Source organism: Taeniopygia guttata, chromosome 11 (genome assembly GCF_048771995.1).
Source record: "Taeniopygia guttata chromosome 11, bTaeGut7.mat, whole genome shotgun sequence".
Taxonomy (NCBI): Eukaryota; Metazoa; Chordata; class Aves; order Passeriformes; family Estrildidae; genus Taeniopygia; species Taeniopygia guttata.
In genome coordinates this window covers 19,986,685-19,999,261 of record NC_133036.1, presented here as the reverse complement: position 1 = coordinate 19,999,261, position 12,577 = coordinate 19,986,685, and the positions used below count along the sequence as shown (strand labels likewise).

At 44.8% G+C, this 12,577-nt stretch overlaps 1 protein-coding gene across 2 annotated transcripts in view; it reads left to right on the top strand.

The window, feature by feature from the left end:
* Positions 1 to 9,418, top strand: part of CDH5 (cadherin 5) — a 28,867-nt gene extending 19,449 nt beyond the window's left edge. For both annotated transcript variants that reach the window (XM_030282287.4, XM_030282288.4), the window contains 7 exons: positions 328 to 515; positions 2,236 to 2,489; positions 3,080 to 3,222; positions 3,786 to 3,910; positions 5,338 to 5,446; positions 5,761 to 6,006; positions 6,776 to 9,418. In XM_030282287.4, the coding sequence (XP_030138147.4) occupies positions 328 to 515; positions 2,236 to 2,489; positions 3,080 to 3,222; positions 3,786 to 3,910; positions 5,338 to 5,446; positions 5,761 to 6,006; positions 6,776 to 7,269 (1,559 nt within the window). In that variant the 3' untranslated portion in view covers positions 7,270 to 9,418. The remainder of the gene's footprint in view (positions 1 to 327; positions 516 to 2,235; positions 2,490 to 3,079; positions 3,223 to 3,785; positions 3,911 to 5,337; positions 5,447 to 5,760; positions 6,007 to 6,775) is intronic.
* Positions 9,419 to 12,577: the final 3,159 nt, after the last annotated feature.

The following is a 12,577-nucleotide window of genomic DNA, read 5'->3' as shown; positions in this document are numbered from 1 at the left end:
CAGCTCACGGTCCAGCACAATTCAGCTTTCCTTAAAAACAGCCAAAAGAACTTTCCATGTTCAGAAGCTCTTCTGTGTTTCAGCCAGAGCCACTTTTCCTGGGTGATGCACACCTAGAGCAGAAAACAAAAATCAGTATTAATTTTATCCCTTTGCTAAGGATCTTGACAATTTGGGGTATTATTTGTACTTTTACATGTCTTAGACAAACACAAGGCTAAATTCTCAATGAAGTATTTTTATGTGCATCTGTCAAGTGAGAACAGTTTTAACTAAGTCCTAACTTCCATGTACACACTCCTTATGTATTTTTCTTTTTTTTAACAGCATCATTTCACTTTAAAGTTCCTGAAAACATTTCAGTTGGAGGAGAAGTTGGCAGAGTCAAAGTAGAAGATATCGATGAACCACAGCACAGAAATACAAGATACAGCTTTATCCAAGGAGAGTTCAGGGACACCTTTGACATTGTAGCAAATCCATACACAAATGAAGGAATCTTTAGGCCAAAGAAGGTATTTTTCTCCATAACAAAGATGATTATTGTGGTTGTCCATGTGTAACAAGTGATTTTTTGGTTTAGGACTATCTGCAGGAAAAAACAGAAACACATGAAAGTCAGCATGAAATCTATTGATCCTGAACACCAGCTCTCTGAGCTCTGGGAGAAGAAGAGCTGATGATTTCTAGTCCTTTTCAATGTCCAGACCTGAAAAACTCCAGAATTACTGCAGAGGGCAGTGGGGGCTGTGTCAGATATTCAGGTTAGGTGCTTTGGGTTCCTTTCAAACTTCAAGTAGTTGGATGCTTCAAAGAGGCAGTGATTTAAGAGTTGAACCAACTGGCCAAGTCAAAAATCCTTCCCTTCTGAAGCCCACCTGAAACCAAAGCAGAAAATGTGAACAAGTCCACCTGACCTCCTTTCTAAAAGTCTCTTTGTAGTTTGGAATTTGCTCCAATCCAAGCCACAGCTCCCTTACTTTCTTCAGGGTGAGGAAAGAGCTTTTTTTTTAAGAGCTTCCCCACTAATTTCTTATGTCTTTAAGACTTTTCAAAGCCTTTCTTAGGGTCTGTTCTTTGTTTTTTTTAAATTCTCAAACCTACATGATTTTTACCAGGGGACTGCTGCAGAGCATTGCTAAACTGAGACTTCATTGATTTCATTGACTTGCTGTTAAAAAAAAAAGAGGAGAGAGGACTATAAATCAGCTCCTGTAATCCTCAGACTGACAGGAATGTGTTTTTCCCTTCCAAATGTCTCTCTGTAAGTGCTAAGACTAGAAATGTCATTAAGAAGAGAAAACTTTCAGGAAAAACAGTACCAAGGATTTCAAGAGTGGCAGTACAATCCTTGGCTGTGGTCACGCTGGTATGAGCAGCTCTCCTTCAGCAGGTGCAGCTCTTGCCCAGCTTCCCAGGAGTTGGGGAATGCAGTGCCTGCCCAAAGGAGGAGCAGTCACAGACCCCACACACCCTCCCAGAGGGATTTGGAACCAGCTCTTCCTTTTCCTCTAGTGGGCAAAGTTCACCCTGTGATTTTGGCTGTGCACACATTGTAATTTTAAACACACAGCTATGTGAGATAAAATGTCAGCTGCTGGGCAAGTCCCACCACTTCCCCTTGCAATGTCTACTCTAAGAGGAAAAGAAGAGTCACCATAACTGCTGTGCATCTCAGCGTTTATCGACTCTCAGGTGGTAGAACAAAGGAAACTTTGAAAGGAGCATTTCTTACTGCCTGAGCTCCTGGCCTTCCTCCCATTGTGTGATTCCTTCTGTAGTCTCAGGCAAGGGGAAAAACAGGGAAGAGGATGTCATTTATCACTGAATGCCCCAGCTGTCAGCCAGTGCAGATCTGCAATCTGCCTTGAGTGCCTTCAGAACACAAAGCATAGCCAAGAGGAGAATCTCTTCCCCAGCCTGTGGGGGACAGGAGCTAACCAAGTTTTGGGAGTTACAGCATTATAAAAAGACAATGATTTAACTCAAAATAAAATTATTTTGCTGAACCTAAACTACTGGATGAATCTGTTCCACACCAGAGGTACCTTGAGCCACGCTATGATAGAGAAGTTCAGCTGGGAAATGCTCTCCCATGGGTCCAGCCAAGATGGAATTTGGTAACATTGCCAAACATGAAATAGAGCACAGATCTTAAATCTGCACAGAGGGCCAATGGAAAGTTTGCTTAGATCACCAGTGAAAGAATATCTGTAACTGTCTTTTTGTTTTTAGCCCCTGGACTTCGAAACAGTGTCAGAATACAGGTTCAGCATCGAGGCCACAGACCCCACCGTGAACCTTCGGCATTTCAAGCCCGGCAACCCCCGGAGCATCGCGACTGTCACCATCGAGGTCACCGACGTGGACGAGCCTCCTGTCTTCACCAAACCCTCTTACGAGTTCAAAGTGAGGGAAAACCACGCAGAAGTAAAAACTCTTGGTTCAGTTCATGCCGAGGACCCCGACGCAGCTAAACGGAAAATCAGGTAAGACAACACCACCTTTAGCAATTCTATTTGAAAGTGCAAAATCCATTAATGGCACCAGGAATTTAACAAAGAACCCAGATTTTGGCCCTATTTTTTTAGAATCTGCATGCCAACCAAAACAAACAAAAAAAAATCCAATTTAATTTTTCCAGCACTGCAGCCATGGATATATATGCTCATCAAAACCTGAACATAAATTTCATTTACCCATATAATTACCACATGGACTTACTGATATAACACTTGCACATTTAGGGAACAAATATAAACTTTGATATTTTTTCATGGTTATAATTTAGTGGGGTTTTTTGTTGTTTTTTTTTTTTTTGTAAGAGCTCTCTCAATTATCTGCTTAGAGAAGAAAATAGACTTCTGAAACAGCAAAGTACAATAATACGGAATCTCTTCTGACAGATGTATTTCATTCTCCCAGCTTGCATAGTTTTAGGGCAATATTCTCAGCCCTCCTGGTCAAGATAATGTAATTTGTCACATAAGAACTCTCTGACCTTCCTCTGAGAAGAAATGAAATGAAACACAGCATTCCCAGCCGTGCATTGACATATGTTGTTTTAAACAAAATCCAGATACATTCAGCGTAGAGCAAATCCTAATGGAGACTACATCAGGGTGTCAAATAATGGAGTAATTCAACTTCCCAAGCCTCTGGACAGAGAATTCAGCTCCTCATACAACATCACTGTGGCAGCTGTGGAGATCCTTGAAGATGGTAAGTGCCACCCATTTCCCAGTTTGAAAGAAATCTGCTACACCTTTCCAGCAGGGCTGGCAAAATGAAAGGCACAACCTGACAGCCTGTCCCTGCTGAGCTAGGAATGAAAGGAGTGCTTCAAGGTTCTCAGCAGCATCCTCCCAGTCAAACAAGTCCCTACAAATAGGTCAGAGATCATTTCAAGGTTTGACCGCTGGCTTTGCTCAGCTCCAGGGAGGCAGACCAGTCCCAGATTGGTTTGATATTTCAAAATATAGACATGGACTGTCCTGTGCCTGTTGCTTTAGTGTCAGAGAATGATGCTCAATCCATCAGCATGCAGTGGGAAGAATCAGGAAGACATAATCTACAGTCCTTTTACTCCTGAAAGATCCTTGATGATTTAACCACTATGAGGGGTTTTAGGAAAATGTCTAAATCTCAGAGGAAAAGTTGAAGATATGATGAGCTAGAAATTCTTTATCATGTGGAGGGCACAGAAGGGGGCACAAGGTGTGGGAAGGGGAGTTTAGCCAGCACTGGGACTCCAGGCTGGGACCTGTACCCCGCTGTCATTCCAGGCCGACTTTCCGACAGAGAGTTGCACGCCCACGTCCACGTCATCGTTGATGATGTCAACGATAATGCTCCAGAGCTTGTTTCTCCTGAGGAACCCCGAGTGTGTGAAAATGCAGCACCTGGGAAGGTGAGACAGGGAGAACTTTATCCGAAACCTGAATTACTGCTTGTCAGCTCAAGTGAAAGATGTCTTTTAATAAAAGCGAGTCTCAGTTTTCATGCCAAAACACCCAATCATTTCATTGATTTCCAAAACATCAGTGGTCAGGAATATTTCTTAAGGATATTGCACTGCTGGAAAATTGACTTTTATCTGCTTGTACACATGGGCTGCACTGCTCCTCTCCCCCCAGGCTCTCACATCTGTGTATTAACAGTTGAGCCATGAAGGACAGTCAAGTTTTGCACAGCAAGAATTAGCAGCTCAGTTCTATCACACAGATACTTGAATGTGATACTGAGGAGGAAACTACTTCCAACTAGTAAAAGAAACACTGCTGCATTGAACATTATTTTGTAGTCATAAAGTCCATGGATCTACACATAGAAATTGTTACTACTTGGCACAATGTTGGTATTTTGGATTTATGTGTTTGGCCTCAGACACAAGCATTCAGCCTGTACTGTGATATTTGTTTGATTAAGAGACTTTGTGTCATGGTTTAGGGGAGGTACTCCCCAGTTTAGTGTTCCCACTGAACAGTGGGACACCCGAAACCACAGGCCACTCACTCACCCTCTTTTCCCCTGCAGCAGGATGGAGAGGAGCACAAAAAGGAAATTTTTGTGGGCTGAGATAATTTCCTGGAAATAGCAATGAGATAAGAAAATAAACAGTAATAGCAACAATATAAATAACAGAAATGTATATATAGAAAAAAATAGAGAGAGTGCAGAGCAGCTACACCACCCAACGTGCTCCCTCTGGCTCAGCACCAGCATTATCCCACCACACCTGATCAAACAGAAGGAACTCCTTCTCCAGGAAGAGAGTTCCTTTCCCCTCCCAGCTACTGGGAAAAACATTAACTCTTTCCTGGCCAGAACCAGGACATTTTGTCACTGCCTGGACTATCTGATAGAATATGCAAGGTATTAATTTCACCTTCAGCTTAATTTTTAAAATACCTTTGGGATATAACCAGACACATTTTTTGTATTTTATACACCTAATGGACATCAGGCTGAAGATTTCAAAACCCAAGCATGTCCTTCAAGCATGGCAGTTTCAATGTCATTCCAAGAATGACAGTCACACCTCAGAGTAGGCTGAGGACTTCGGAAGACACCATCTTAGACACTTCAACAAGCCATATGTTTTTTAAAGTGAGGCTTTTTTGTGCTTTCGTTATGCAAAATTTGAAGAGGCAAAACTGGTCTTTTTGAAAACCCACAAAGAAATTTCTCACCTGAAAAAAACTTGAAGAGGAGTTATCCTGAGATGTCTGTGTCCTGCCCTGAAACGAAAGGTTACGCAGTCCAGTTCAAATACTCCACATGCTTTATCAGTGGAGGCAATATGCACTGAAAACTGTGACCTCTTCCATCCTCCAGGTGATTGTCAGGATTTCAGCTGTTGACAAGGATGAAACATCACCCAGAGGTTTCTTCAGATACTCACTGGCCACAGAAGACAGCAACTTCTCCCTGATTGAGAACTACGGTAGTGTATCCCTGCAATCCCTTCCTCAGCTGCAGGACCCCAGGCCTCAGGGAAGAAAAGCTGTAGCACTGACCTGTGGTTGGTCTAGCTGAGCTAAGTAACTATTTTTAAAGGCTGAACATACTGGGGCAAAAAAAATATGTTTAATGAAACTAAAGTTTCACTGTTTCCCGAAAGGCTGGCGCTGTCTAAGGGGAAGAGGCACCAGCTGACTGATAATCTGTGAGGACAGTCTGGTGGAGATTATCACCTAATGGAGTGTCCTTACTTCTAGTAGAGATTATCACCTAATGGAGTGTCCTTACTTCTTCCAGACAACACGGCTAACATCACTGTCAAATATGGACAGTTCAATCGGGAACTGGCCAAATTCCACTACCTGCCTGTCCTCATCTCAGACAACGGCGACCCTGACCTCACCAGCACCAACACCCTGGTCATCAGTGTCTGCAAGTGCAACGAGAAAGGCAACTTCACCTTCTGTGAGGAGAGGGCAAAGCAGGTTGGCGTCAGCATACAAGCACTGGTGGCAATTTTTATCTGCATCTTCACAATCATTGGTGAGTATCTGACTTTTGGAATGTTCTCTGCACTACAGCGTGAGGATTGTTTTGCTTCTTTAGGTGAGATCTACAAAAGCTTTGTGGGTATGAAATGGTCACAAAGCTAGAAATGTTGTAGCTATTTCATTCATCTCACGTGCTCTTACTCTCTGGCCTGTTAGAAAGCTTCAGCTGTAAAGCTGCTCCTCTAGACAGGCTATTGCACACATGTATAATATACTTGATTTACTGGTACCAGCCGCATACACAGCTATAAAACAAGAAATCTGGGCTGGAGCAATAACAACAGGATTTCTGGTTCCTATGGCACAACCAGTCTGGAAACCCTTGAAGCAGTACAGTGAACATAAATACATTTGTAACAAATCAGCAGACCAGTACCTATTTGCTGCATTTGAAATCTATCAGAAAAGGCTGAGTACCTTTTCCTTGCCTGAGAATTGGCCTGTCTTACAAGTACCACGTAAGTTGGCATTAAGAGTTCAAGGCAGTAGTTTATTCTATGACCTTGTGACACCATACGTTTGTACTTGTGATTCCAACTCAAGAGTCAGGGAGACTCCAGACAGTCCAGACTGAACTCCTTCACCTAATCCTACAGTTAAATAGAAATTTTAACTATTTTTTAAATAAATATATGCTAAAAAACACTCCAGGAAAAAAAAAAACCAACAAGCACTTCAGATTATGTTACGTATCTTAAATGCAATTTGTTTTAGTGTGTTACTTCTCTATTCACACATGCTCATCTAAGTTTCCTTTGCAGTAATTGCGTTGCTGATTCTGCTGAGAAAGAGGCACAAGAAGGACCTGAGCGGGCTTGGGAGGAGCGTGGCAGAGATCCATGAGCAGCTGGTCACCTACGACGAGGAGGGCGGGGGCGAGATGGACACCACCAGCTACGACGTGTCCGTGCTCAACTCCGTGCGCAAGAACGGCCTCAAGGCAGAGGCCGCTCCCTCTCCCTATGCACAGGTCCAGAAACCTCCTGGGAACGTCCCCCCTGGGGCTGGGGGCATGGAGATGATGATTGAGGTGAAGAAGGACGAGGCTGACAACGACAGGGATTTGCTGCCCTACGACACCCTGCACATCTACGGCTACGAAGGCGCCGAGTCCATCGCGGAGTCCCTCAGCTCTCTGGGCTCGGGCTCCTCAGACTCAGACATTGACTACGACTTTCTCAATGACTGGGGACCCAGGTTCAAGATGTTAGCTGAGCTGTATGGCTCAGAACCAAGTGAAGATTTTGTGTATTAAGCTCAAACTAGCCATGAGTTTTGTCTCTCCCACCACAGACAGACACCAAGAGACTGCCGAAGAGGAACTCACAGCTCTTCCCTCAGGCCGTAGTAGGATTTCAAACAGGCATGGAGAAAGCCTGCAGTAGGGTCAAACAGACACACAGAGATCACCTATATTAACTTCCCCCAGCAATACTGTCCTTGCTAACATTCATTTTTTGCCCCAAAATTCCTGCTCACTGATCTGCTCAAGTCTTCCAGAGCACACCTCCTATCCCCGTCTTCCCCACTTCTCCTGGTTTTGTCCCAGTTTCTCCCTCAGCCTCTCCTCCTGTGCTGTTTCCATCCACATGCATCCAAGGTCACCCTCTGCTGGGAGAGAGGGGCTCAGTGGCATTGGGAAGGGATGTTTTAACCTCCTGTATCTCCAGCTGGCTGCTCTGCCTGCCCCTCTTGCAACATCTTTATTGACATTCCACACTTATGCTCATCCAGCAGAAGAGAGGAGGAACATATGGTCTATCATTTAGTATTAGAAATTATTCCATCACTCTCAAAAAGAAGCATTACTTTTTCTTTCTTTCCCTTCTATTAATTATTTTTGCTTTATAGCCTTCTACTACATCTATTAGTTAGTCAAGATAAAATTAGACAGGATTTTTAGACACACAATCTGGTTTCATCTGTCATTTTTAGCAGCCTAATGACAATTTCGGGCACATTTCTGGCGTGCTAGAATTTGCTCTAGCTAGCAGCAAAATTGTTTTTTCACTCTGTAAATAGGATCTCACTGCTACTCAATGGAACGTATCCTGCAGGGCAGGAAATGTGGAGATCAGAGGAACGTCAAGACTCCAACACTGTAAATCTCTCTAGATGGAAATACAGGTCTCTCTACATTTCTAAAGAGGTTGAATAGGGGGTTTATTCAGCATTATTAAAGCAAGAGCATTTTTCAGGGACAAAAAATGAAGGGTCTCATTACTGTGAAATTGTTGTGCTTTTTTTCTAAGCAGGTACTGTAAAAGGAGTATTTTCCACCTAGGAAAATACTGTAGACTCCCAAACTGCTACACTCCCACACGCTGGGCTGCATAAAAGCACCACAAATGTAAGGATGGTTTGGAGCTGCAGCCACCACATCCCTGGAAAGGGACTGTGTTCAGTTTCCCACCTGGTGAAGAGCCACAGAATGACCAGAATGAAACTTCCCACACTGGAAGGGACCCAGCCAAAAACATTTTGGGAAAAGTGGGTCCCTTGGGACCATGGCCTGTCTCTGGCTTCCAGCAGTGCAGAGTCCTGTTGCCTCCAACAGGAACAGAGCCCTGCTACACAGATCCTCCACTGTGCAGGATCTGTGCTGGAGCTGTATGTATTAGTTTAGTTGATTTGATTATTTAAATCTGGTAGCTAACCAAATAATGCTAAATCTTTTTTTTTTTTTTTTTTTTTTTTTTTCTTAAACAAGTATAGTGGAACCTCTCAAATTTGCTTTTTACTTGTTCACATCATCTCCAATTCACATTCCCTTCCCCCAGAATGTTTTCTTGGCAGGAAATAACAATGCACAATAATGGTCTCACACTGTTCCTCACTGCTGTAAAAAGTTGTCCGATGCAATATTTGGCTGGACACTAATACATCAACAATGTAATCACTCAAATTTTCAAATACAAACTAAAGGAAAACTGAGGAGAATTCTGTCCATTGGTCAAATCAGCCTTAGATCCTATTCTTTGTTTTTTAAAAATACGTTTTAGGGTGACAGCCTTGGTTTTATTTTGAATGGGCTCATTCTGTTTTGCTTAATCCAGCAGCAGTATGTGCTCTAGGGGTTCCACTTATTTGTGTATTATAAGGAATGCTAACTAATAATACTTACAGTTTAAGGATTTTGTCAGTACCTGTGGTATTGGCTATCAGCAGGTAAAGTTAGTTATAAGATTATTTAGTGCAGTAAGTCAAGTATTTTGGTAGGTATCAGCCAGATTCTATTGCCTGGAATTGCTGTTTTTAATCCTAATTTTTTTAAAGTTATTTTAAGGAACACTGTATCCATTTCCAATGTTTATGATGTTTGCACTGGATGGCTTCTTTTTATATTCCTGTACTGTATTATGTTGTTTTTTACTACATAAAAGCCAATCTTTTACTACATAAAAGCCAAGTTTGGATTTTCTGTACATTAACGGGTTTCTCAGGAGACAATATCAGGCTCTATGGCACAGTGCACCCAGCCATGGAGACGCTCCAGGTGAGCCCAGCCTGGGCACTGCTCCCAGGGAACGTTCTGCACAGGCAGCTCGTCCTGCTCCTGCACGGCTGCGGCACAGAGGAGCCAGCAGTGCAGCTGGGAGGCTGAGCCCTGGGGCTCTGCTGCTGCAGAACCTGCTCAGAACCAGTACAGAACCTGAACCTGCTCAGAGCCTGCACAGAACCTGCACAGAGCCTGCACAGAACCTGTATAGAACCTGCACAGAGCCTGAACCTGCACAGAACCTGCACAGAGCCTGCACAGAACCTGCACAGAACCTGCACAGAGCCTGAACCTGCACAGAGCCTGCACAGAACCTGCTCAGAACCTGAACCTGCTCAGAACCTGCACAGAACCTGCACAGAACCTGTACAGAACCTGCTCAGAACCTGCTCAGAACCTGCTCAGAACCTGTACAGAACCTGCTCAGAACCTGCTCAGAACCCAAACCTGTACAGAACCTGCACAGAACCTGCACAGAACCTGCACAGAACCCAAACCTGTACAGAACCTGCTCAGAACCTGCTCAGAACCTGCACAGAACCCAAACCTGCACAGAACCTGCTCAGAACCTGCACAGAGCCTGCACAGAACCTGAACCTGCACAGAGCCTGCACAGAACCTGCTCAGAACCTGCTCAGAACCTGCACAGAACCCAAACCTGCTCAGAACCTGCTCAGAACCTGCACAGAACTGGCTCAGAACCTGCTCAGAACCTGCTCAGAACCTGCACAGAACCTGAACCTGCACAGAACCTGCACAGAACCTGCTCAGAACCTGCTCAGAACCCAAACCTGTACAGAACCTGCACAGAACCTGTATAGAACCTGCACAGAGCCTGAACCTGCTCATAACCTGCTCAGAACCTGCTCAGAACCTGCACAGAACCTGAACCTGCTCAGAACCTGCACAGAACCTGAACCTGCTCAGAACCTGCACAGAACCTGAACCTGCTCAGAGCCTGCACAGAAACTGCACAGAACCTGTATAGAACCCAAACCTGCTCAGAACCTGCACAGAACCCAAACCTGTACAGAACCTGCACAGAGCCTGTACAGAACCTGAACCTGCACAGAGCCTGCTCAGAACCTGCACAGAACCTGCAAAGAACCTGCACAGAACCCAAACCTGCACAGAACCTGCACAGAGCCTGCACAGAACCTGCTCAGAACCTGAACCTGCTCAGAACCTGCACAGAACCTGAACCTGCACAGAGCCTGCTCAGAACCTGCACAGAACCTGCACAGAACCCAAACCTGCACAGAGCCTGCTCAGAGCCTGCACAGAACCTGCACAGAACCTGAACCTGCTCAGAACCTGCTCAGAACCTGCACAGAGCCTGCACAGAACCTGAACCTGCACAGAGCCTGCACAGAACCTGCTCAGAACCTGCTCAGAACCTGCACAGAACCCAAACCTGCTCAGAACCTGCTCAGAACCTGCACAGAACTGGCTCAGAACCTGCTCAGAACCTGCTCAGAACCTGCACAGAACCTGAACCTGCACAGAGCCTGCACAGAACCTGAACCTGCAAAGAACCTGCACAGAACCCAAACCTGCACAGAACCTGCACAGAGCCTGCACAGAACCTGCTCAGAACCTGAACCTGCTCAGAACCTGCACAGAACCTGAACCTGCACAGAGCCTGCTCAGAACCTGCACAGAACCTGCACAGAACCCAAACCTGCACAGAACCTGCTCAGAACCTGCACAGAACCCAAACCTGCACAGAGCCTGCTCAGAGCCTGCACAGAACCTGCACAGAACCTGCTCAGAGCCTGCACAGAACCTGCACAGAACCTGAACCTGCTCAGAACCTGCTCAGAGCCTGCACAGAACCTGAACCTGCACAGAGCCTGCTCAGAGCCTGCACAGAACCTGCACAGAACCTGCACAGAACCCAAACCTGCACAGAACCTGCTCAGAACCTGCACAGAACTGGCTCAGAACCTGCTCAGAACCTGCTCAGAACCTGCACAGAACCTGAACCTGCACAGAGCCTGCACAGAACCTGAACCTGCACAGAACCAGCTCAGAACCCAAACCTGCTCAGAACCTGCTCAGAACCTGCACAGAATCCAAACCTGTACAGAACATGCACAGAACCTGCACAGAACCTGCACAGAATCGAAACCTGTACAGAACCTGCTCAGAATCCAAACCTGTACAGTACCAGTATAGAACCTGCACAGAATCCAAACCTGTACAGAACATGCTCAGAACCTGAACCTGCACAGAACCTGCACAGAACCAGCACAGAACCTGCACAGAGCCTGAACCTGCACAGAACTTGTACAGAACTGGCACAGAACCCAAACCTGCATAGAACCTGCTCAGAACTTGTACAGAACCAGCATCTGTACAGAACCTGCACAGAACCTGCTCAGAATTTTTACAGAACCTGCTCAGAAACTGAACCTGCACAGAACTTGTACAGAACCAGTATCTGTACAGAACCTGAACCTGCACAGAACCTGGACAGAACCTAAACCTGTGCAGACTCTAAACCTGTACCCGTACAGAACCTGCCCAGAACACCCTGGGCTACAGAACCTGCACAGAACACCCCAGGGTGCAAAACCCTCCAGCTTCCTTCCTCAGGACTGGCACAGGACAGACACAACAAAACACATCGGTGCCAGAAAATAAAGTCACCCCTACATGTGCAGCTTTAGGCAGCACAGCTCCCCACCTTCTCTTTTTGCTGCTGATAATGACTACCCCAATATATTCCCAAGATGAATCTAGCACTTTACAAAAGATCACATCCATTATTCCCAGATATGGCACTTGTAATTTACAAAGCCCAGAATAAAGCAAAAAAGTTAAATTCCTTCACTGCTAATTGCCATGAGCAAACACCAGATCAAACACACTTGAGCACAAGTTGTATTAAAAACACAATAGATGTGCTAATTACATTATAATGAAATGCATTTTTCCATAGAAAGAATTTGATTAAACAGCTACTAGCAACTTGTGGGAGAGAATCTCACAAAGGTTTTCATTATTCATTTAATTAATATGCACTTGAATCTCTTATCCCTAAAAATACATCATAAATTAT